The sequence below is a fragment of the Ursus arctos genome, unplaced genomic scaffold (genome assembly GCF_023065955.2).
Source record: "Ursus arctos isolate Adak ecotype North America unplaced genomic scaffold, UrsArc2.0 scaffold_8, whole genome shotgun sequence".
Lineage (NCBI taxonomy): Eukaryota > Metazoa > Chordata > Mammalia > Carnivora > Ursidae > Ursus > Ursus arctos.
The window spans coordinates 47,816,040-47,841,855 of NW_026623100.1; the positions used below are offsets into that span (position 1 = coordinate 47,816,040).

Genomic DNA, 25,816 nt, shown 5'->3' on the forward strand with positions numbered 1-25,816 from the left:
GAAGGTTCATTATATTATTTTTACTTTTATATACAACTGAATTTTTTCTAAATAAAAAGTTTTGCGTTTTTAAGACAAAAAAATTGCTTAAAGAAGGCTAGCATAGGGGCGCCTGGGTGGCACAGCGGTTAAACGTCTGCCTTCAGCTCAGGGCGTGATCCCGGCGTTGTGGGATCGAGCCCCACATCAGGCTCTTCCACTATGAGCCTGCTTCTTCCTCTCCCACTCCCCCTGCTTGTGTTCCCTCTCTCGCTGGCTGTCTGTCGAATAAATAAATAAAATCTTTAAAAAAAAAAAAAAAAAGAAGAAGGCTAGCATATACTTCAAACGGGAGGAACAAAGTTTAAGGCACTGTTAGCCCCTTTTAGCTACTAGAGGCTATAAATTCAGTGATAACCACCAGCATTTTTCAGTTTAAACGATCCTATAGGTCCCCAGGGAAAAAGAGGTGCCCATTTCATCTCCTCAGCATGAAGGGATACTCATAGCAACTCTTATCACCAAAATATAAGGAGATAACAGACAGACAAAAGAAAGAAACGATAATGGCAACAAAAACGAAAAGGTAGTTTGGGAAGGGACAGTGTTTTTCCATAAGAGAACTCAAGAAACAGCCAGATACCCAAGAGGCTACAACCTACTAAGACCACATTTCTATATGCTGCTTCAGGAATCAAAAAGAAACCTGGGGCGCCTGGGTGGCACAGCGGTTAAGCGTCTGCCCTCAGCTCAGGGCGTGATCCCGGCATTATGGGATGGAGCCCCACATCAGGCTCCTCCGCTATGAGCCTGCTTCTTCCTCTCCCACTCCCCCTGCTTGTGTTCCCTCTCTCGCTGGCTGTCTCTATCTCTGTCGAATAAATAAATAAAATCTTTAAAAAAAAAAAAGAAACCTAATCTTAAAAAAATAAAGCAAGGGATGATTCCAGATATAATACTAAAATGGCAAAATGGTGAACTGAAGAAAGCAAGCCTAATTTATCACATATCAGATGATTAAAAAAGGGAAAATATATTTGGCACATAAAACAAAAACAGGTGATTTTGAGCAAAAGAAGCATAAGCTAGAGATGAACAAATGGAACCTACGAACCACCTGTGGTACCTGTGCAACAAAGATAAAAGGAGAAAGGTGATGATGAGAAAATACCACACCATGAATGGGAGACTGAGGTTCACCTGAAGACACAGGAGGTATGAAGAGAGGGATATGAAGAGAAAAAGAGGCAGGGAGGGAACATGCATGAGTTAACGGGGGGGGGGGGGGCACATGAGAGCATAGATAACAGTAAACCACTTCACAGTGGCCCATAGGCTCAAAGTCTTCTTCAGGTCTATTCACCATACTTTGATTCCTCCATTCCCTCCTCTTTCTTTCTTTCTTGTTTTGTTTTGGCTCTTCAGTTGTAGGAGTTCCATATATATTTTGGGTATTAACGCCTTATCAGACATACGGTTTGCAAATAGTCTCTCCTATTTCACAGGGTGCCTTTTTGCTTTGTTAGTTGTTTCTTTTGCTGTAAAAAGCTTTTCAGTTTGATGTAATTCCACTTGTTAATTCTGTGTTGTTGTTGTTTTTTAAGATTTTATATTTGAGAGAGAGTGAGTGAGAGAGCACGAGCAGGGGGAGCGGCAGAGGAAGAAGCAGACTCCCCGCTGAGCAAGGGAGCCTGGGATCATGACCTGAGCTAAAGGCAGTCACCCAGGTGCCCTTGGTGCTTTGATTATTGATAAGAATTACAAACGCACACATTTTAAAAGTAAAGCTTGGGAGAAAACTAAGAGGTGATAGACAAAATCCTTGTAATTTTCACGTTGCCCAAAATGAAAGATAAGAACCGGGCCAAAAAAAAAAAAAGGGAGCATGATGAAACAGCAGACATCATTGTCTTAAATGTACAACTTACTTCAAGGCATCTACATAATAAAAGGGCAAAAGTGAAAAATTAAAAAAAATATGAATTAAAAAACTGATCTTGATTTGCTGTAGTAGAGAATTCAGGAAAAATTAGGAAGTGGGAAAAAGTATAGAAATATTTCACTTATTTAGAAGTCTTCATTCAACATTCCCAATTATTTGTAACCATGGCCAAGAACTCAGAAGAACACAAAAAAACCCCAAAAACAAAATCCAAGTAGCCAAACTAAAGCCCTGCACCTATGCTCTTCTGTCCCTTCTACTCTTAACAAAATTCCAACAAACCTGCCTCCTCAAGAGTAGGCAGAACCAAAGCATGAGAAGGGAAATAGGCCACTCAAGACAGACAAGCAGAAATAAGACATGGGAGAAACAAAAAACAAAAACCTACATAAACAGCTGCCATAAGATTTTAAAACAAACATCTCTCAGGCCAGCAAAAAGCTACATATCCGGGGCGCCTGGGTGGCACAGCGGTTAAGCGTCTGCCTTCAGCTCAGGGCGTGATCCCGGCGTTGTGGGATAGAGCCCCACATCAGGCTCCTCCGCTATGAGCCTGCTTCTTCCTCTCCCACTCCCCCTGCTTGTGTTCCCTCTCTCGCTGGCTGTCTCTATCTCTATCAAATAAATAAATAAAATCTTTAAAAAAAAAAAAAAAAAAGCTACATATCCCCTACCTCCAGAGATATCACTATACTGCCCAGTACAATCAATGATGCTCCCCGGGCCTTGTTTAAGACGGCAAAATACATTTTTAGGTATCTAATATCTTTTTCTAAAATTGTCAAAAAGTTTAACATAAACTCGAAACTTAAAAGGAATTTGCTTCAGTTAGCTGGAAACCAGCCATGTATAGAACATTCCGCCCCCCACCAATGTCAGATAAGGGGGCTTCTCGAGAGAGTCCAGAGGCTGGTAATAAACCAGAGCAGAGGCCATTTTGACCTGCACAAATACATTTATGAGTTAAACAATGAAAAGACTCTCAGGGAAGTTACCAAAACATAAACAATTTATGTTCCACAGAATACAAAGAATCTTTGCACGAACCCTAATAAACACAAATGGATTAAGTACAAGTATTATTCACAATTTTCTCCAACTGCACAGTAAGAACAGCCTTTGTTACCCAGGTAAAAGAAGTTTAAACGGAAAGAATACAAACGATGAAATAAAGGTGGTACATAGACAAATGCCACTAAAGAAACCAAACTAGCTGATGGATGAGAAACGTGTGCTGATGGCTGAAGAAGACAGCAACCGATGGAGATGACCCAAAGTGCTTAAGAAGCCGTCTGGTTTACATACACTCAATCTTAACTTGTTCTTGCTTTTCCTGTTGTGCAAGGCGAGCTGCAACTTCTTCGGGCGGCCGCTCCCGTACAGAAGTTGAGGATGCTTCCTCTTGCAGCAAAAGTAAATAAGAGGAAATCAAATTTCAGCACAAAATTTCAATAGCTCAGAGGGATAAAAACACCATCGTTTGTACTTGCCAGCTCTATCAACTGAAGACATTTTTGTCATTAGGATTCTAAAACCACATCATCAGTCAATGATTCCAACATGAAGAAATAAGGGATCAGCTCTTAAACCCCTTGCTTTCAGAGATTTATTCAGACTCTGAAATTTAAAAAAATTCCCTAAGCAAGTCTGCAAATAAAACCTGTGTAAGTGGGTACTTGCATACTGTCTAGAGGTTGCCTAGGCATTCAATAGTTCTGCTGAGCAAGTCGTTTATAAAGCCACAAACATAAATAACTACCTGAAGCTGCAGGCTTAGGCTGCCCTTCGCCAATTCCAGGGTGCTCGGTTTTTACAGACTCCTCATGCTGAACCGCAGGGGCTGGGACTGACGGTGTATCACCTGCCGCAGAAATAATTTGAGCTGCCTCTGTAGGTCCTACAAACATACGTTACTCATGGTATTTAGAGCTTCCCGGGTGCACACAGAAGCACAGTTATCGACTACAGCTAGCACCCACTTCACATCTGACTCCTGGCAGACACAAACTATGGCCCTGTCCCACACCCACGCAAGATGGACAATGGTGGGAAAAACACAAGAGAAAGGAGTCTCGTCAGCACCCACTTGCATTTTAAGCACCACCATTCTCAGGTAGTCGTTCTGGTAACAGTACTAAATGGTATTAAATCTTAATGTATGAGAAGTGGGCATAACATTTACCTAACATGGAAAAGTAGTAACAAAGGAAAAAGGGGCCTGTAATGAAGAAGGTAGACAAGTAACTGAAAGATATGTTTTAACTGCTTTGAACAGTGTAGAGATGAAAGACGACGTGTAAGCAAGAACAGTATGACAGTTTTAAACATAAAAGAGGAAAGGAAGGCTGAAGAAAACCAAGAGCTTATAAAGAAGTGCTGGAAAAGAAAATGAGTAATTCTAGAGGTAAGATAGAGGAGAAAAAAAGAACAACATAATAGAGCAAAAAACTTACACTGAAGTCCCATTTAAGAGATGAAGCTGGATTACTGCAAGGCCTATTAACTGGTCTCCCTGCTCTTCTCTTGGTCCCTTTACCTACTCTCCGCAAGAGCCACTGATTTTATTAAAATAAAAGTCAGATATTGATCCCTTGGCTCAGAACCCTCCTAACACCTTCCTACCCCATTCAGAATATGAAGCTTATTAACATTATAAATGCTTGTAGGCCACACACAGGCTTCCTGCTTCCTCGCGACCTCATTTTCTACTGTTCTTCTTCCACCCCAGCTCCATGTGCTCCTTACTAGTTAAATATACCAAGCCTTAGCACTAGCTAATCCCTCTGCTTGGGATGCTTTTCTCCCCACCAGCCTTTTATACATGCCTTAATCCCTCACCGCTTTCTAGTCTTTGCTCAAATGACATCTTCCAGGTGAGACTTTCCTTACCCACTCCATTTTAAATTGCAATATTCCCCCCAACACATCCTATACACTTTACATATATTTATACATGATCTTGCTACCCTTATCCCACTAAGAAATATTTGCAGAGTTTGTGTTTGTTTGTACGATTTTGTTCACTGCTACAGCCCCAGTGCCTAGAAGAATGTTTGGCACATAGTAGACAATCAGTGAATATCTGCTGAAACAAAGTCTAGAGGTTTAATCAAGGACAGAAGTGACTAAGGAGAAACACAGAAGCTGAAATGTTTACTGAGTAGGTTAGAGTTAGATAAGTGCCATAAATTGGGATAGAATTACTGGCAAACCATGAATGGGGAAAAAAATTCCCCAGACCACAGCTAGATCACTAAGAGGCGAGGAGAAAGGCTAGGAGTCAGAGGGGAAAAATACAAAGAAAAAGTGTTAGTGGTAAGACAATTCTTGCCATTATCCTCACTCAGTAGCTATTCACAATAAAATCCAATTCCATATCCCACTCAACTCCTGAAATGAGTGTCAAATGATAGGTGTAAACACTCCTTCCCTGGTGAGAACTAGGGACCAGAAGAGTGCTTCATGGGGTAGCAGCCCCCTCTTGACCCTGGATACAAATACATTACAACAATTCATTTACCTACAATTTTTTAAGAGCTAATTCTAAGTATAGGTACCTGTTGTTGAAGCTGGAGTGTCTCCCTTCTGTTTTTGGAGTTGTGAGGCAGGCTGTTTAGATTCTTTCATTACCTCTGATACACTAGAGATTTTTAGTGGACCAGACTGAATCTTGGAAATAAAAAACATGTAACATTTCAGATATAATACTGGTTTTTTTTTTTTAAAGGCAGCATACAGTAACTTGTATTATTTCAAAAGTCAAGTATATCAGGCTTTTCATATAAAGTTAACACTTCACAATATTATCTATCTTATTAAACCACAGTAAGGTAAGAGAAGTCTTCATTTTAGAAAAATGCATCCCAGAAACTTTGTGACTGGCCCAATTTTCATAGTAACAAAGGCTTCTCTTAGAGCAACTCATAAATAATAAAGTAGATGATGCAGAGCCTTCCCTTTAAACACCATTTTTTTTAAATATATACAACACCAAAAAGACCATTTCCATTTGCTTTCTAAATCAAGTTTTGTTGCCTTGTGTATACATTCAGTTAGAAACAAATAATTTTCAGAGGCTCCGAGTAAAACCGAATGTTAGTTTTTTTTCTTTAATCACCCAGATTCATGCAACTGCACACTAAAAAACACAATCCTACTGTAACGCCTGAGTTTCTTTTTCTCAGTTGCCATCTGCTTCCAAAGTTTAAGACCCTGTTCATTAACAGGACTGCCATATGATGTGCTGGCAAAAATTACTGAGTAACAGAAACATTTTCATTCACCACCTGTGATGTCCCTTTTTTTTTTTTTTTGCAAGAACTTGGCAATGTGATTCAGATATCTCAAAGACTACTCAAATATAATAGAAATAGTTCTGAACTTTGTCACTACCAGAAATTAGAAAGACGTGCATTTTCTTTTAGTAAAATTTTATCATTTAAATCATGAAATATATGCTCACTATTAACAAGCAAAATAATATCAAGACATATTAATGGTTTTATTTTGCCTCTTGACTGCTCTTCTTCCCTTCCGGCACTTGCAGGTAGCCACTGCCAATAGTCTGAAATCTATCCTTCCACCCCTGAGCGTAAGCTCAGGTATATATACATATACAATTTTTCATTTTTTTTTTAAAGATTTTTTATTTATTTATTCGACAGAGATAGAGACAGCCAGAGAGAGAGGGAACACAAGCAGGGGGAGTGGGAGAGGAAGAAGCAGGCTCATAGTGGAGGAGCCTGATGTGGGGCTCGATCCCAGATCGCCGGGATCACGCCCTGAGCCGAAGGCAGACGCTTAACCGCTGTGCCACCCAGGCGCCCCAATTTTTCATTTTTTTAAACAAACCAAAATAGGGTTATATTATACAAATTACCATGTAACTCAGTTCTTGGTTTTGTTTTCATTTAATAATCTACCATGGACATTCTCTCCCAGGTTAAGAAATTATTTTTAGTTGCATAGCATCCAAATTTAATTGCATAACTTAATGAATCTGCAAACCCCACAATTTTATCAATCATTCTATTTTTGGACATTCAAGCTGTTTCCTGCTTTTTTTTGTCATTAAACATCCTTGTCCAGGGCACCTGGGTGGCTCAGTCGGTTAAGCATCTGCCTTCAGCTCAGGTCATGGTCTCAGGGTCATGGGCTCAAGCCCTCCATTGAGCTCCTTGCTCAGTGGGGAGCCTGTTTCTCCCTCTGCCTGCCGCTCCCCCTACTTGTTGTGTGTGCTCTCTCTCACTCTCTGACAAATAAATAAATAAAATCTTACAAAAAAAAAAAATCCGGGGTGCTTGGGTGGCTCAGTCATTAAGCATCTGCCTTTGGCTCAGGTCATGATCCCAGGGTCCTGGGATGGAGCCCCGCATCAGGCTCCCTGCTCAGTGGGAAGCCTGCTTCTCCCTCTCCCACTCCCCCTGCTTGTGTTCCCTCTCTCACTGTGTCTCTGTCAAATAAATAAAATCTTTAAAAAAAAAAAAAAATCCTTGTCCATGTAACTGAAAAGCACTGTAGTGTGGTATCTATAGGACAGTTTGCCAAAAGAGGAAGTGCCGGGTCAAAGAGATTATATATTTTTAGCAGCTATTAACAGATCGGCTTTCACATAAGGTTCTAGCAACTCATACTCTCACAAGAAATGTGCGTGTATGTGTGTCTGTGTATAAATAAGACCTACTTTCCTAGACAAAGTTGTTCTATTCCTCTAATTTCTAATCCTGTGCCAAAACCTTATTGTCCTATTAAAGTAGGATTATGACAAAGTCAATGACCTGGAAAAGCAAGTGTCCCCTGACCCCTCCCCAACTCAGCACTGTTTTGAAATGTTCTTGGCTAGTTTAGTACATTATTTATCCTTTCATGTGAATTTTAAAATCTCATCTGATTCTTCAACCTCTAAAAAAATCCATTAGAATTCTTATTAGGTATACGTGTATATGGTGTGTGTATGTGTGTGTACACAAATGTCATTTCTGTCAAATACATACAAATTTAAGGGAAATTTGAGAGAAATGCATATATTTGAGAAAAATGACATTTTTAGGATATTAAATCCTATCCAGAAACATAATATTTGTCTCCATTTAGGCAGGTCTTAGTCCATGTCCATCAAAAAGATCTTAAGTTTGTCTTCTCTCAATATTTATTATCTATGCATAAATAATCATTTGACACCAAAAGGATTATCATGAAATAAAATGCATCGTTTCTAAAACCAACAAGCTGGTAACAATGCACAAGAGCAGAGAATGAATAAATGGTAAAAATTTAAAAATAAAAACACTAACTCCTACTGTAATTCAGAGGTGAGAAAATACACTTTGGTGGATGTAGTGAAGGACGTAGGTCTTGAAGAGAACATTAGTAGGCAAAAGCAAGGAAGCCACTCTGGGTACGCGCCCACCGAGGGAAAAGTCGTGCAAGTGGAAGCGATCTCTGCTTAGCTCTCTGCTTTAACACAGGCCCTCGAAACACTGTCTGGTATGTAAAAATCACTTGATCGACATTTGCTGAATAAATGAGTGGAAAGCACAAGGCTTATTTGTAAGGTAAACTGGCATGAAGTTAAGGATTTATGTGCAGGACCATTCAAAGATAAGGCTGGAAAGGTAAATAAAAGCCAGATTGCCAAGTGTGTTAAATGTCAACCTAAAAACCAGCAAAAACCATAAACTACAGAATAAAGGAACAAATGGCTACCTCCTAGGTTAACTTTTAACTACTCCTGGCTTTACTCTCCTTATTTAGAACATGAAACAATGTCTACAGTCTCTCTAGTTTGTACATTCTGCAGTCTTCTTTCAATTGATTATAAATATATAAAAGTTACTGATAAGTGATATCATGAAAATACAAAAATGTGATAGCACTTATTTCAGAAGATTCTCTGGTACTGATATGAGGAAGGCCTAGACTATGGTAGGAGGAGAGATCTCAGGGGTGGAGACTGGGAGGAAAGTCTTGGGGGGCAGGAAAAAACAGGTCTAGTTTGGATATGAAGTGATAAAGGTCAGAAATGGGATGACAGTTATAATCCAAGAAAAAGATAAATATCAGAGATTAAATAAGATATGATAGCTAACAAAATATAGGCAACTATGAAGATGAACCTAAGAATTCTAACCTACCTATGGGACAGCATGGTACTATCTGTTAACACAAAAAAGCAAAAAGGAAGAGTGTAACTTCTGAAATAGTGCAACATGGACCTGCCAGGTAATCCAAGTGGAAATGTTCAGCAGGATAGCTAAAGTGGAATGAGAAGAGGCCATGACTCTCAAAGAGAGTTAAACAAGTAATCTACAAAGAATGACACCTGAAGTCATGTCAAGCAAGAACAGAACACTACTCTCAACTGTTCAGCCTTACTCTATGCTCCTAGAATTGCTCTCAGCGACTTCTCTTGGGTCATGTAGGTTAAAACAGACCCAAGATTTTAGAATTAATCACAGAATTCTGTTCCTTGACTACTGAAGCTGCAAAACTGTCTCTCTTGGCCAGCACAGAGATTTTAAAGTTCATATGGAAGAATAAACGATGTGGAAGACTATTTTGAAAAAGCATGACTGGGTCAGGGGAAGATATCAGAGGACACTTGCTTTTCCAAGTATTAACGCTGTTACAGCACTGACCTCTAGACTGTGCGAGATAATAAAGAACATAAGTCCACCCAATTTCTAAGAAAGTACTGATCAGCCATGTCTAGCCTCACAACATAAAGAAATAACCAAAGACCAAATCAGCAAAAATCCATGATCTCTTTTGTAAACTTTTTTTCAAGAGGTTGTTTGAATGAACAATTATTTCAGATGTTTAAAAAATTTTTAAGCCCAGGGCGCCTGGGTGGCTCAGTCGTTAAGCGTCTGCTTTAGGCCCACGGCATGATCCCAGGGTCCTGGGATCGAGCCCCTTATCAGGCTCCCTCCTCCACTGGGAGCCTACTTCTTCCTCTCTCACTCCCCCTGCTTGTGTTCCCTCTCTCACTGGCTGTCTCTCTGTCAAATAAATAAAATCTTTAAGAAAAAAAAAAATTTAAGCCCGGGGGGGAAGGAGAAGGTTCAAACTTTGAATATGTACAAAGTTCCAGAAATACCAGAAGGTATTCCTGTCAACCAAGCAGTAAATAGCTGAAAATTCTGTGACTCCTTGTTTTGTGGTCTAAAAAGAGCCACAACTAACTATAACCCCTTGGGTTCTGTGTCATGACCATCCTATGTTTATGTTTTTAGTATTGGAAGTCAGAGCTCAATAGCTGCAGCAGTGTAGGCTGTCACAGCCCACCCTCTGTCCACAGGACCACCACAGTTACCTCTGCCCAAGAAGCCTCTCCCATTTACCCTCATGTGCCACACAAAAGTGGGTACTAAATGAGAACATTTAACTCGGAAGGGATAAAAATCCAACTCTACAAATTAATGTTAAAGGAAACTAGTAAACACACATTTGGCAAGTTCTACTGAATTATAAGATATTTTCAAGATGAAAACAACCTGCTTTTACAAGTATTCCGTAAGATAAACTGAAATATTGTTTAAAACTCTTACCGGCTTCTTTGGCAATGGAACAGGATAAGGTGGGGAACCAAGAACCATCTCAAAGAGTTTGTCTGAGTAAGGTATGGTTTTCTCTACACATTCCCGGAAATGGGAATCCCATTTGGCATACAGTATAGTGCCACCGATACCTCCACCAACAAACAAAAGGCCAGCTCCAGCAATTTTGCCAGGGGACAACCTAAGTGAAAGAAACAGGAAACACATTTTTATTTCTTGGCTCTCCCATACCTACTTCTTAGACCAATTTAAGAGTCTCAGAGACCCCTAACCTCTACCCGTCTACTGCTGATTCAGATCACAGCAGCCAAGTTTATTACTACAGCTGCATATTACCTTTCCTTGATTTGTTTTAAAACATGTCTACAACAGAAAGTAACATTTACTTATGGATAACTATATTTTTTAAGTACAGTAATATCTAGAATAGGAAGAATGAAGTATCTACCCTGTAACAGTTAAAATTCAAGATGTTAAAAAAAAATTCAAGATGTTCACAATCATGAGATTTTCTCTGAATCCAAAAAAAGAAATATCACTAACTTTTAAAGCTCCTCTCCCCTTAATAAAACATTTCTATAAATAAACCCTTTACAAAAGAAAGACAATACAAAAATACAAATATCAGGTAAAACAAATACTTTTAAAATTACAATATGCTGAGCTCTGGATATAAATCTATTAGTCACAGAATGGAAGACAGCACATGGGGGAGGGAGGCTGTCTACCTTGGATGCCATCCAACTACAAAAGAATCAAAAGGAGCATCAAAACAAATTTTCACCTACAAATAAATAATGCTCCAAACATTACAGCAAAGCTCCAGTGTATGTACCCCTTAACAAAAAAGATTTTAAGCAGTTATTCCCATATTCATGGGAACAGATACACACACATCTCTTTACACACAGTTAAAAGCTCGTTTACAGGGAGACGCACCACATACCTAGAACCACCTGAAGTTGAGTATCTACGGCATGGTCGTAATGGACGGAGGACAAATTTCCCACAGAGACAACTCTAGAGAGGAAGGAGAAAACATCACAACCAATGGAGAAGGAATCTGGAAAGCTTTTAGGGTGGTAACTTAGATGTAGTATTTTTATTACACATGTCTTTGTTAAACAAAAAATTATTTTATTTTCAGAAATCAATTTACCATGAAACATTCTTATAGACCCTTAACAACAGTACCCCAAGGCTCATATAAGATTATTTTTAAGATTAAAAAAATGATTATCAGATTATGATCAATTAGCACTTTTAAGTGTTATACACACTACGTTATTTCTTGGATACAATTGGAATTTGCCATATGCTTTCTTAATTGGCAAGAAAAAATAAAATAATATAAAATATCTGTTTTTACTTAGTAAGCTTAATTTAGACATCTGAAAAATCACCCACAGAGAACACTGCGTTGTAGGATGTATATGAATCCACTCGGGAGAGATCCAGTCTTAGTTTAATTTATCTAGAAAACCAAATTTCCCATCTGTAAGATAATTATGGGGCCAGTCATTTCCTAGAGGCAGTCATTTAAATCTAAAGTTCATCTTAGGGGGCACTTGGGTGGCTCAGTCAGTTAAGTGGCTGCATTCAGCTCAGGTCATGATCTCAGGGTCCTGGGATAAAATCTTTTTAAAAAAGTAATAAAAGCTCATCTTGGTTTGCCTTAAACTAAAAGTCAAAAAAATTTTTTTAAAGATTTTGTTTATTTATTTGAAAGAGAGAGAGCATGAGTAGGGGGGAGGAGGCAGAGGAAGGAGCAGACCCCTGCTGAGCAGAGAGCCTGATGCAGGGCTCTATCCTAGGGTCCTGAGATCATGACCTGAGCTGAAAGCAAGACACTTAACGACTGAGCCACCCAGGCGCCCCAAAAGTCAAAAATTTTAAGAAAATTGTAACATTATAAATGCTCAAGTAAATACTTCCAAGAAACTAGTCTATCTTTACTCAGAAGCAAATGATCAAACACTTCAAAATTTGTTTTAATCAAAGTAAAGCACATAAATACAAATGTTTCTTACGATATGTGAATCCCTGAAATAAAACAAATGAACACCTATCAAAATACTATTGGGGAAGCTTTTGATAAACTTAAAATCATTCACAGCAATCAATCTGAAATTTCAAATTTATTGCCATCACTATCATGCTTCTTTATACCAAGTAGAAAATCAAACTGCAACAAGGCAAGGGAGAAAAACGCATTCTCTGGGTTCCTTGATGAAACTGCATTCACAGAATATCAGAAAAACACAACTGCCTTTTAGAAATATCTTAAATTCAGAGAAACTAGATCATATAATCAAAGGCCACATAAAATTACTCTAGAATTACAGTTGCAATTTATGCTCTAAGCCTAAAGGTAAACCTTAATATCTTAACACATTTAGGAAAAAAGCATAAGACAACAAGCTAGATGTTTTAGGGAAAAAAGCATAAGACAACAAGCTAGATGTTTTACAGTATGTAAAGAAGCTATAGTTGGTATTTTAAAAGCATTTTGATTATTATCTTACGTGTAGAATTCTCAACATCTTTCAACTGCATTTAACAGAAAAGCACGTTTTCCTACTGTTCTGTGAAGTGGATTATATGACATTTTAAACAGAACTGCATCATTTTTGTATGTCAACAACTCCATTTTGTTGATTTAGAAAAGAAGTATTAGGAAACCATTAAAGTTGTATTTAAGATTCTATACTTTCAAAGGTACAAAGTATTCAAGTCAAAAATTAAGACACTGTTCACGGTGGATAATCAGCTAACTGGAATATCAAGCAGCAAACATAACAGCGGAAAACTGAGTCTGGGAAGTACAAAACCAAATTAACGCTACAACTCAAGAATACCTTATTTTATGTCAGTATTTATTTTTTAACCTGTTTTTTTTTCCATCTTCTGCTTTCTCTTATCTTCACCCTCTTCCCTCTCTTGACAGAATATATCTGATGTGACCGTAAGTTTACAGTTCCCAGTATTAAGAAAATTAAAACATAAAATTTAAAAATCAAAATTCAAAAGATTTAGTTGCATATAGTGGTCTCCCTCACAACTTTGTCCCCTAACCACTCAGATCCCTTCTCCATAAGCAACTAATGCTGTATCAGTTTCTTATATATCCAGAGATATTTTGTGAGAGAATTCCCAAAACACCCCCTTAACACAAATACCATAATATACACCCAGTTCTGAACTGAAGTCCATTCAACAATATGTATTTGTGATCCTTCTATATCAGTAAGTGAACTCTTCCTAGTGGGTTTTACGGAGATTCATTATTCCACTGTATGGATGTTATTTCACGTACTTAACCAGCCCCCTTTTGATGGACAGGGGGTTTATTCTACATTTTTGTTATAATAAATAACGCTGCCTGGGAAATATACATCATTTTGGGTCAATTCTTAAAGTAAAATTTGCAATGTTGATAAATATTGCCAAAGTAGCCAAAATGTCTTCTAGTAATAAGAGAGTATGTTCTCTCACAGCCTGCCGAACACACACATTTAGTGCAGTTTTAATCACAATTTCCTTTATTATGACTGAGTATCTTTTCATGTATTTACGATGTTATTTCCTTTTGTATGAATGATCAGAGCATATCCTTTGACCCACTTTTATTATCTTTTTATTTTTATTATTGCTGTTCACATGAACTTTTTTCCTAAAATAAAATAAAGGTATGCCTAGGTGGCTCAGTCGGTTAAGCATCTGCCTTCGGCTCAGGTCATGATCCCAGGGTCCTGGGATCAAGTCCCACATCCCACATCGGGCTCCTTGCTCAGCAGGGAGCCTGCTTCTCCCTCTGCCTGCCGCTGCCCCTGGTTGTGCCCCACCTCGGTAATTAATAAAACTGTTTAATGAATGCCCTGAAACAAATAATACATTATATGTTAATAATAATAAATAAAAAGAATAAAAATAAAAGCCAAATTCCACTGGGGGGGAGGAAACTGTTTAGTTAATGTTTCCCTACACCCAGTTTCACTTTTTTTTTTGAGTATAGGTGACACACAATGTTACATTAGTTTCACGTATACCTAGCAATTCAAAAACTGTCATGCTATGCTCACTCCAAGTGCAGCTACAATCTGTCACCATACAACACTATTACAATATCAATGACTATATTCCCCATACTGTACCTTCTATTCCTGTGACTTAATCATTCCATAACTGGAAGTCTGTACCACCTCCCACTCCCCTTCACCCATTTTGCCCTTCCCCCTCCTCCTTTTAGTTCATTGTCTGTATTATAGGTCTGACTCTACTGTTTATTCATTTGTTTTTTAGATTCCACACACAAGTGAAATCATATGGTATTTGTCTTTCTCTGTTTTGACCACTTTTAATTAAGACTGATCTTCATATTCTTTTCTCTATATATACGAAGAGAAATTAGCCATGTGTCTGCTAATCGCAAATGTTTCATTCAGTTTCTGATCTGCTTTTTATCTTTGTTCATGCAAAAAATACTTCTATGTAGTCAAAACTGTCAAACTTATATGGCTTCTGGGTTTTCTCAAATTCTTAGAAAGCCACCCTCAGATTATAAAATAATTCTTCCGGGGCGCCTAAGTGGCACAGTCGTTAAGCGTCTGCCTTCAGCTCAGGGCGTGATCCCGGCATTATGGGATCAAGCTCCACATCAGGCTCCTCCACTGGGAGTCTGCTGCTTCCTCTCCCACTCCCCCTGCCTGTGTGCCCTCTCTCGCTGGCTGTCTCTGTCAAATAAATAAATAAAATCTTAAAAAATAATAATAAAATAAAAAAATAAAATAAAAATAAAATAATTCTTCCATGTGTCTTCTACTATTATAGTTTCATTTTTTTAAGATATAAATCTTTGAAATTAGTGTAAGGTACAGATTCAACTTTATTTTTTTCCAAAATCTATTCAGTTGTCCCTAAGTCATAGACTGAATAATTTTTCCAATGACTTGAAATGCCACCTTTAAAATACACCAAAAGCCTCGCTGCATTTAGATTTCCTACTTTGTTCCACTGATCTACACTAATACTACAGTGTTTTAACCACTGCATCTTAGAATTAGCTTTTAATCTGGTAGAGCTTGTCCTCTCTTTGAGTACTATTATTTTTCAAAATTTTTCTGGCTATTCCTTTTTTTTCCCCACTGAAAGCTAAGCTAGCAAAATGTTTTCAATTAAACAACACACCATCAATTATAATATGCACTCTGGGGACACCTGGGTGGCTCAGTCAGTTAAGCATCTGCCTTAGGCTAGGGTCATGATCTCAGAGTCCTGGGATAGAGCCCCGAGTCAGGCTCCCTGCTCAATGGGGAGTCTGTTTCTTCCTTTCCCTCTGCCCTTCTCCCGCCCCCCTCATGCTCAATCTTGTGCTCCCTCAAATAAATAAAATCTAAAAAAAAAAAAAAAAAAAAAGATGAACCCTGATTTAAGAAGTGATAAAATGTGAAAAAAAAAATGAAAGTATCTTTCATGGCCAAAAACTGAGAGCAGTAAAGTTTCCCACTTCTGTATGAGAAAAAAGTAGAAATGAGGATTGTATCATGACTCAAATTTACAGGATTTTTATTTAAACCAGTGGCTCTTGATTTTTAAACATTTAAGTATCCTATTCATTAGCCTACTCTCATATTCCATGTAGCATTTAATACCCTAAGTTTTAAAAGTCAGAAAATTTATGGATTTTTATGGTTTTACCACCCAAGTATGAGTCCCTAGACACCATACTGTACTTTTACCTAAAAAAAGAAAAAAAAAGATATCTTCTAAGTCTCTTTTATTCTATAGGTTTTCCCTCTAATAATTAATTTGTTGAAGAACCTGGGTTGCTTGGCCTGTAGAATTTTCCACAGACTGGATTTTGTCCAAGGAATATAACACAATCCTGCCTTCTGTATTTCCTGCAAACCAGAGGTAGAAGAACCTCAAACTCAGGTTTATTCTCTGGCAAAACTTGAGGTGGTGTTGTGTTCTCTCATTAGAAGGCACATGATTTCTGGTTACCTCTCTTTTTATGATGTTATCAATAGCACTGATGTACAATGTCTAGACCCATTAATTTATTGGAAGTCGTAGAAGGTGGTAATTCTATTATTTTTTCATTTATTATTTGACATTTCTTAGAAAGAGATGTTTCCCCTCACCTACAATTTGGTTACCCAAAGTACAGTTCATACAGGAAAAGCAGGATAAATGCTTCTTTTTATCCTTTTATCCACTTATCCTCTGATAATGGCCTATTGTGGATTTTTTCATTTATTAATTGTGACAAATTGTATTTTCTAAAAACTGTTACATTTCCTATCCCACCTGGTTTTCCAGAACCTTGCCATTTTCCCCAGAACCTTGCAACTTCATGAGACCTCAAGAACCTCCTAACAGAGTCCAGAAATCCTGAGACCCAAGAGATGTTTATGTAACTTATATAATAAATGTTTTCATTTATATAATTTTTACCTATACAATAAATGTTATTTATTACTATAAGATAATAAGTAATGATGCTGTTATGTAATACCAAAGAGTCTGGGGTGATCTGTTAAATAGCTATAACCAAACAGATATTTGTACCTAGAAGTAAGGGGTTGCTGCAATAAAACATAAAGCACATGGGGTGGAAGGTGAAAGCTGGAAGGGCCTTGAAGAGACTCGCAGAAGCCTTATGGCTCCACAGACAGTGTTGGTAAGGGCTTAAGAAAAGTGAGAAAAATGTTTTTGGAAACCTGGAGGAAAAAAGGGATCCTTGTTAGGTAGTGTCAAAAGCCTGTCAAAACCATCACCTGAGGTAAGTCATGGCAAACAGAAAACTAGAAGCTGTACCTAATGAACTGATGGATTTAGCTAAGAGAGTTCCAAGCAGAAGGCGCCAAGTGCCAACTAGCTTCTTTGAGCCAAGTATAATGGTAAAAATGAGCTTCAAAACAAACAAGCCAAAAGACCTGTCTAGTTTTCAAGCACAATTTAAAAGGAATATTAAGGAGTCTGGACTTTATAGGCTAAAAAATAAAACTTTTTCTCATTCTCAGTCTCTCCAGTTGGCAAAAACCCTTTAAGACCTCAAAGTTCTGAGCTGCTCCTCACAGAATCTTTTCACACAGAGACAAGGCCCCTTGGGGATCCTAAGGGTGTACTTCCCATAGTCTTTTTGTTAAACAGGGCTACCGAGAATCTTAAGGGCTTTACTTTATAGCAGCCTCGCAGGGAGTAGAAAACAGTAAAAGGCTTACCTTGATATTCATAGGTGTGGCTTTTTTTGTCTAATAAAGAAAACCCCAATAAAACCCACAGGAAACGCAAGTTAAGATAACTATATTTTTTGAAAAAGGAAGGATAATTCAAGGGATGAAACCAAGAGCCCACAGTAGAACCAAGAGTTACGAAGAATCATTACCAACCAGTACAAATTAAGAAATTAGCAACATGTACCCAACGAGATTTTACATGTTATGAACAGTGACTGCTATGTGCTGTCTTGTTTCCTGCGTTTTAGAATGGGAGAGCCTAGAATGCCTGTCACACTGTATTGTATGATGGGTACATGTGGAGAGATAACTTGTCTCTTTAGTTCACAGGTGATTAGACTAAAAGGAAATGTGCTTATGGAGCCGTACCCCAAGGACCACATATGCATCCAAGACATCCTATCTGCAAAGACACCACATGCAGGTGTTCTAGCTAACAGTCCCCGCTGAGGTGTCAGCTGCAGCCAGTATCAACTGCCAGACACAAAAGTGAGGTGACTCTATCCCTAGCCATTGTCTGACTACAACCTCATGAGGGACACTGAGCAAAAACTGCCCAGCTGAGCCCAGGCAAACCCCAAACCTGAACAAGGCAGCAATAAGTTATTATTCTACCCCAAGCTCAAGGTGGCTTATGTAGCGATAGCTAACCAAAACAGTATCTTCATGAACTCATGAATTTAAACACTTTTGAAAAAAACTGTCCCATCTTTAGCCAATAGACTCCACTTCAAATTTAAAATGTCTCATTTTATGTTATTTTAATTTTACATATATATAAAATATATAAATAATATACACACATATATAGATATATAAAAATCTAACATTGTCTCTATATTTCAGGCCATCTGCAAAATACGTGGTGTCAAGGTTTTTTCCCCTATCTGTAGTAAAATTCACTTATAAAAATCAACCATTTATATATATATATATATATATATATATATATTTTTTTTTTTAAGACTTTATTTGACAGAGAGAGAGAGACAGAACAAGCAGGAGGAGCGGCAGGCAGAGGGAGAAGGAGAAGCAGGATCCCCACTGAGCAGGGAGCCCGATGTGGGGCTCCATCCTAGGACGCCATGGTCATAACCTGAGCCAAAGGCAAACGCTTAACCGACTGAGCCACACAGACGCCCCAAATTCAACCATTTTAAAGTGTACAATTCAGTGACATTAGTACATCCACAGCGCTGTACAACTATCACCACTATTTAGTTCCAAAACATCTGCATCACTCCAAAAGGAAATTCCTGTACCACTGACCTCTCCCCTGCCCCTGTAAACACCATCTACTTTCTGGCTCTACGGATATTTGGTACAAATGGAATCATACAATATGTGGCCTTTTGAGCCTGGCTTCTTTCACTTGGTATAATGTTTTCAAGATTCATCCATGGAGGCTGACAGGAATATTTCATCTATGGATATACCATATTTTGTTTATCCAGACATCAGGTGATGGACATGCGGGTTGTCTCTATCTTTTGGCTACTGTAACGAGTGCTATATTCCTCTGCAAGTTTCTGTTTCAACACCTGTTTTCAGTTTTGGGGGAGTGGAACTGCAGGGTCATATGGTAATGCTATGTTTAACTCTGCACCATTTTACATTCCCACCAGCAATGTATGAGGGTACCATTTTCTTCACATTCTCACTAACACCTGTTATTTTCTGTTTTTATTATAGGCTTCCTAGTGAGTATAAAGTGGCTATTTCATTGTGGTTCTGATTTGCATTTCCCTAATGCCAATGGATGTTTATTATCTTTTCATGTGTTTTTGATCATTTATATTTCTTCTTTGGGTAAGTGTCTATTCAAGTGTTTTGCCCATGTTTTATTAGGGCTGTCTTTTTTGTTGTTGAGCTGCAAGAGTTCTTTACATATTCTGGACGCTAGATCCTTACCAGGTATATAGTTTGAAAATATTTTCTCCCATTCTTTTCACTCACTTCAGTGACCTCTGATCAACAAAAATTTTTAAATTTTGATGAAACCCAATTTATCTTTTCTTTTAGAGTCCTATCTAAAAAACCACTTCCAAATCTAAGTCGGCGTCTAGAGCTCTCTTTCTTTTTTTTTTTTTTTTAAAGATTTTATTTATTTATTTGACACAGATAGAGACAGCCAGCGAGAGAGGGAACACAAGCAGGGGGAGTGGGAGAGGAAGAAGCAGGCTCATAACGGAGGAGCCTGATGTGGGACTCAATCCCAGAACGCCGGGATCACGCCCTGAGCTGAAGGCAGATGCTTAACCGCTGTGCCACCCAGGCGCCCCTATAGCTCTCTTTAACACCAAGCTAATCTCTTTATTTATAGAAACGAAATATCCTACTTTAACACACATCTTAGTTCTGGAATTCCTTTTTATTAATACTAACCTTTCATGTAGAAAAAACGACACCGTTTCAAAGCAATCTGCCTTGACATATAACCTCGTAACAAATGTTATAAGGTTAGCAGTACTGTTACTAACCTATAGAAACATGGTTTTTAAAAACAAAAACAGAGAGGTGCCTGGGTGGCTCAGTCAGTTAAGCATCTGCCTTCGGCTCAGGTCATGATCCTGGGGTCCTCGGATCTAGCCCCATGACAGCCTCCCTACCGAGCAGGGAGTGTGCTTGTCCCTCTCCCTATGCCTCTGCCCCTCTCCCCGCTTGTGCTCTTGCTCACACTCTCTCACTCGCAAATAATATCTTTTTAAAAAATAAATTAAATTAAAATAAAAACAAAAAAGATAAAACCTACAATTCCCACATTAAGTTCTTGCACAAACCATCTATTCCTTAGCTCCAAACTAAGGTAAACATACAAAAAGAAACCAAATTCTAGCATTAGAATTAGAACCTAGAAACAAGAGACTATAATAAATTATCCCCTCACATGAACCCCATCTGGAGGTCCCAGGTTTCCCCTATAGATTCTGCCAGTTGCTATAACTGACAATGTTTTAGTGGGTTTTGTCATAAGGACTCCTCCCAAACAAAAGACACCCAGAAGGTAATGCCCAGTTCTACATCTGAAATGCAGATTGGTATATGACAACTTAACTTTTTCCACAGCTAACTTAAAATATTTTATAAGAATAATGAAATAAGAGGGGCGCCTGGGTGGCACAGCAGTTGAGCGTCTGCCTTCGGCTCAGGGCGTGATCCCGGCGTTATGGGATCGAGCCCCACATCAGGCTTCTCTGCTGTGAGCCTGCTTCTTCCTCTCCCACTCCCCCTGCTTGTGTTCCCTCTCTCGCTGGCTGTCTCTATCTCTGTCAAATAAGTAAATAAATAAATCTTTAAAAAAAAAAAAAAAGAATAATGAAATAAGGGCCACCCGGGTGGCTCAGTTGGTTAAGCATCTGCCTTCGGCTCAGGTCATAATCTCAGGGTCCTGGGATCAAGTCCCACATCAGGCTCCATGCTTAGTGGGGCGTCTGCCTATCCTCTCCCTCTGCCCCTCCCTGCTGCGTGTGTGTGTGTGTGTGTGTGTGTGTGTGTATGCGTGCACGCGCACACATGCTTGTTCTCTCTCAAATAAATAAAATCTTTAAAAAAGAATCATGAACTAAGGTTAAAAATATATCACACAAAAAAATCCAGGAAGTTTGGGACTGAAGCAGTATTAGTATAGACATGTTCTGTATCTTAGAAAAAGTACCCTTCAGTTACAACAAGGAAATGGCAGATATTAAATATAGCAAAAGAAGGAACTTAATACTTCTTTAGTTTTCCCTGCATATATGTGTGAATATATATTATTCATATATTCCCACTCGCATGTCTTAAGTTATGATGGAAATTTATTCCAAAATGGTTTGAAAGCCACTGGCCTACAGAAACGAAAATAAGGAATAATTAAAAAATGATTCTAGCATGGGTAAAAGCAAAGAGCAAGCTGCATGACATACTAAAGCACTTTCTACCATGTATGCTTGGCAGACATTACTGAATAACATACTGCTTTACAATCCTAATGGAAAAAAAAAAAAAAAGAATTGCAGAGGATGACAACTAAAAATGTCCATGCACAAATTCAAACCTAAACTAGCCCTGCTTTCAAACTTTGGCCATAAACAAACTGGCTTTGTCAACCCTCAGGAACAATGCTTCTTTCTCTTGTTTTTAAGTGATAAACAGTTAAGATTCTGCATATGCAGGTGACCACTACCAAATCTATAGTTTAGAAGAGGGCTGGGCTGAAAGCTCAGGCCCTCCAAACCCAATGCCCAACTCAAAAAAGGTTGGGCCTGGTAATGCAGGCAGTACTGGGACTAAGAAGACAAATGGTGTTAAGTGTGGGAAATAAACTGAGGAAGAATTTGAGCTCTGAAGCACATTCTGGAAAGAAAGAGGACAAAAAAAAGAACATTTCTGTTGAATACCTATACATAAGGAATTTAAGGATGATGAGTCCAGACAAAGAATTAGGCAGATGCCATTTGTGATGGTTAATTTTATGGCAACTTGGAGGGTGTTTCTGGAGGAGATTAACATTTGAATCAGTGAACAGTGAATAAAGCAGATTGCCTTCAACGATGTGGGTGACCCTCATCCACTCAGTTGAAGGCCTGACTAGAACAAAAAGATGAGCCTCCTCAAACAAGGGAGAAATCAGCAGACTGCTTTCATTCTGCAAATGCACATCAGCTCTCCAGGTCATCAGCCTTCAAACTAAAACCACACCACAGGCTCGCCTGGGTCTCTGCATATCAAGCCCCACAGCTCCACTGCAGACACTGGACTTGATAGCTTCCACAACTGCATAAGCCAATGCCATACAATAAATCCTTTTATCTATTACATACTCTATTGGTTCTGTTACTCAGAGGTTCTAAAACCTATAGGGCTTGGGGCACCTGAGTGGCTCAATGGGTAAGCATCCTACTCGTGATTTCAGTTCAGGTCACGATCTCAGGGTTGTGAGATCGGGATCCTGCTGGGCATGGAGCCTGCTTAAGATTCTCTCTCTCCCTCTGCCCTTCCTTTCCCTCCCTCCCTCTCTCTCTGCCTCCCTCTCTAAAAAAAATAAATAAAATAAAATAAAATAAAATAAAATAATAAAATAAAACCTATGGGACTATAAGGGAGATCACATCCACTTACGGAGATTAAGAAAAATTAACAGAAAATCGTTTTTTAATTCAAACACATCACAAATATTTACTGAGAATCTATTAGGAGTCAGTTACTAAGATCAATACTAGAAATAGAGCAATAAAAAATATGGACACAGTCCCTTTGTGGAGCTTACATTTTAATGTGTGGCAAACCCACAACAAATATACATTATGTCAGGTAGTGGTGAGAGCTACAAAGTAAAAGTAGGGTAAGGGTAAGTTCAGAGTGATGCAAGGAAGAAGAGACTGGTCAAAGATCTATGTTACATAGGGGAGGCCTCTCTGAAGGGAAGAAGATATTTGAGAAAATATTAGAATGAAGTAAGTGAGCTAACCAAAGATGTGTGGGAAGACTTCAGGGCAAAAGAAACAGCAAATGAAAAGGCAATGAGATTAAAATAAAATAAAATAAAATAAAATAAAATAAAAAAATAAAATAAAATAAAATAAAATAAAATAGAAAGACAAGGCAATGAGGTATGTGCTAGAGATACCAAAACAGAATGAGGCAGAGTAGAAAAATGAAACAGGCAAAGAGCACACCATGAAGGTCCTGGTGGGTGTGGTACAGAGTTTGTATTTTATTCTCAATGTGATGGGATGTCAATGAAGAGCATAATGCAATCTGTATGCTTTTAGAAAAGACTTTATTAACTACTATATAAAGAGCTGACTCTAAAAGGGCAATAGTAAAAGCAGGAAAACATTAAAGAAGATGAAGTTTGATGGAATGGAAAGAATTTTGACAAATAGAATATTCTGGATAAAGTTGACAAAATCAAACAAGGAAAAGAAAATTTGAGTACAAAGCTCAGAAGAAGCTAAAGAGTCATCTGCTTAGGGAATAAAGTTCTGAGAACTGATATAATCCCAAGTAATAGTATATAATAGTATATAAAAGTATATAATATATATATATTATATATATAATATATATAATATATATAATAAATAGTATATAATAGTATATAAAAAGATGGGACAATAATGAGGGATCACTATACATCTATAAGAATTGCCAAATGCTGATGAGGATGTGGAACAACAAGGACTCCGATTCATCACTGCTGAGAATGCAAAATGGTAGCCACTTTGAAAGACAGTTTGGAAGTTTCTCACAAAACTAAACAGCACAGCAATCATGCACCTAGGTATTTACCCAAAAGAGCTGAAAACTTATGTCCACACAAAAGCCTGCACATGAATGTTTAGAACAGCTTTATTCATAATTGCTACAACCTGGAAGCAACCAAGATATCCCTCAGTAGGTGAATGAATAAACTGTGGTACATCCAGACAATGGAATATTATTCAATGCTTAAAAAAAATAAAAATAAAAATAAAAAAAATAAACGAGATATCAAGCCATGAAGAGACACGGAAGAAAATGCACATTACTAAGTGAAAGCAGCCAACGTGAACAGGATACATACTGTAAGATTCCATCTAAATGATGTTTTGGAAAGGCGAAACTATGGAGATAATAAAAAGATCAGTGGTTGCAAGAAGGTGAGGAAAGAAAGAGACAAGTAGAGAACAGAGGATTTTTAAGGCAGTGAAAATATCAGGATACCATAATGACTGAAATATGTCATTGTACATTTGTCCGAACCCAGACAATGTACAACACCAAAAGTGAACCCCAATGTAAGCTATGGGCTTTGGGTGACTATGATATGCCCATTTAAGTTCACCATTGTAATAAATGTACCACTCTGGTGGGGGATGTTGGTAATGGGGGAAAGCTATGCATGTATGGGGGCAGGAGCTTAAATGGGACAACTCTGTACTTTCCCCTCAATTTTGCTGCAAAGCTAAAACTGCTCTTAAAAAATGTCTTTATTAAAACAAAAAGAGAGAAATGGGAAGAGAGGATAAATTTGGAGGTACAAGAAGCAGATTCAACAAAGGAAAAGAGAGATAAGAGTAAAATGGGCCCCTAGATACTACATAAGAAAAGCCAAAATAGCAAAAAGTGTTTCACAAAGCAACAATATAAATGCTACAGAATGACTGAGAATAAACCAATGGATTTTTCAACATCGCAATTTCGAGACCACAAGAAAATGTGGATGCAAGCTAGAAAAGGGTTCATATTTTAGTATTAAGCTTTAATCTGTTTTCTTCTAACTTCCTAATTGGGACCCAGTAAGTAGAAAGCATTTTAATAAAGACAAGGAAAAAGTAATTTTGGACTTTTTGGCAGACAAGAAGACACATCAGTGAAAAAAATGACAACCTGAGGGCAGACATAACAAGAGTGTGCCATGAAAGGAGGGCTCCAAAGACAAACCAACAGTTCTGCCCTGAAAGGCAGCTCTACTTTCCCCATTCTTCTATTCCTACTTGGGTACTACATTAGGAGGGATTCTAAGATGGCCCCCACAACCTCTGCCCCCTGTTCAGCCCATGATTAGAGTTGCAAGGCAAAAGGGATTTTGCAGGTGTAATTCAAGTAACTCATCAGTTGGCTCTGGTTTAATCAAAAGGGAGGTTTTCCAGGTGGGCCCGGCCTAATCTTAAAGCCCTTTACATGATGGTCTATAGATCAGAAACAGAAAAGAGAGACTTCTGAAGTCAGAGACAAGCTCCTGGTAGCCTGCAAGAAAGCAAACATCCAAGTTACTGAAATGCCTCTGAGCAAGACACTTTGAACAGCCTCTAAGAGAGTTAGGTGAGAGCAGACAAGAAAGCAGGGACTGAATTCTGCCAAAATGAACTTGGAAGAGGACTCTGAGCTCCAGATGAGAACCACAGCACCATCAACACCTAGACTGCAACCCTGTGTGGCACTAAGCAAAGAATCCAGACCACTCATAACTAGAAAGTGTAAGATAGTAAATGGGTGTTGTTTTAAGCTGCTAAATTTGTGACATCTGTTATGCATTAATAAAGAACTAATACAGACCCTACTTGCCTATAGAAGAGGCTGCTTCTATCCTGGCAACAAGAGGAGAGACAAGCAACCTTGAAGAAAAAAAA

General features: G+C 38.3%; 1 protein-coding gene across 6 annotated transcripts in view; it reads right to left on the bottom strand.

The window, feature by feature from the left end:
* IMMT (inner membrane mitochondrial protein) overlaps positions 1 to 25,816 on the bottom strand; it is a 41,474-nt gene that overhangs the window by 14,531 nt on the left and 1,127 nt on the right. Inside the window, exons 2-6 of one of the 6 annotated variants that reach the window (XM_026481370.4) lie at positions 11,426 to 11,499; positions 10,471 to 10,660; positions 5,479 to 5,590; positions 3,681 to 3,782; positions 3,227 to 3,322 (exon numbers count right to left, since the gene is read on the bottom strand). In XM_026481370.4, the coding sequence (XP_026337155.2) occupies positions 3,227 to 3,322; positions 3,681 to 3,782; positions 5,479 to 5,590; positions 10,471 to 10,660; positions 11,426 to 11,499 (574 nt within the window). Of the gene's footprint in view, positions 1 to 3,218; positions 3,323 to 3,680; positions 3,819 to 5,478; positions 5,591 to 10,470; positions 10,661 to 11,425; positions 11,500 to 25,816 lie in introns of those variants that run through there. The other 5 variants (XM_026481362.4, XM_048222798.2, XM_048222796.1 and 2 more) reach the window with 5 other exon arrangements.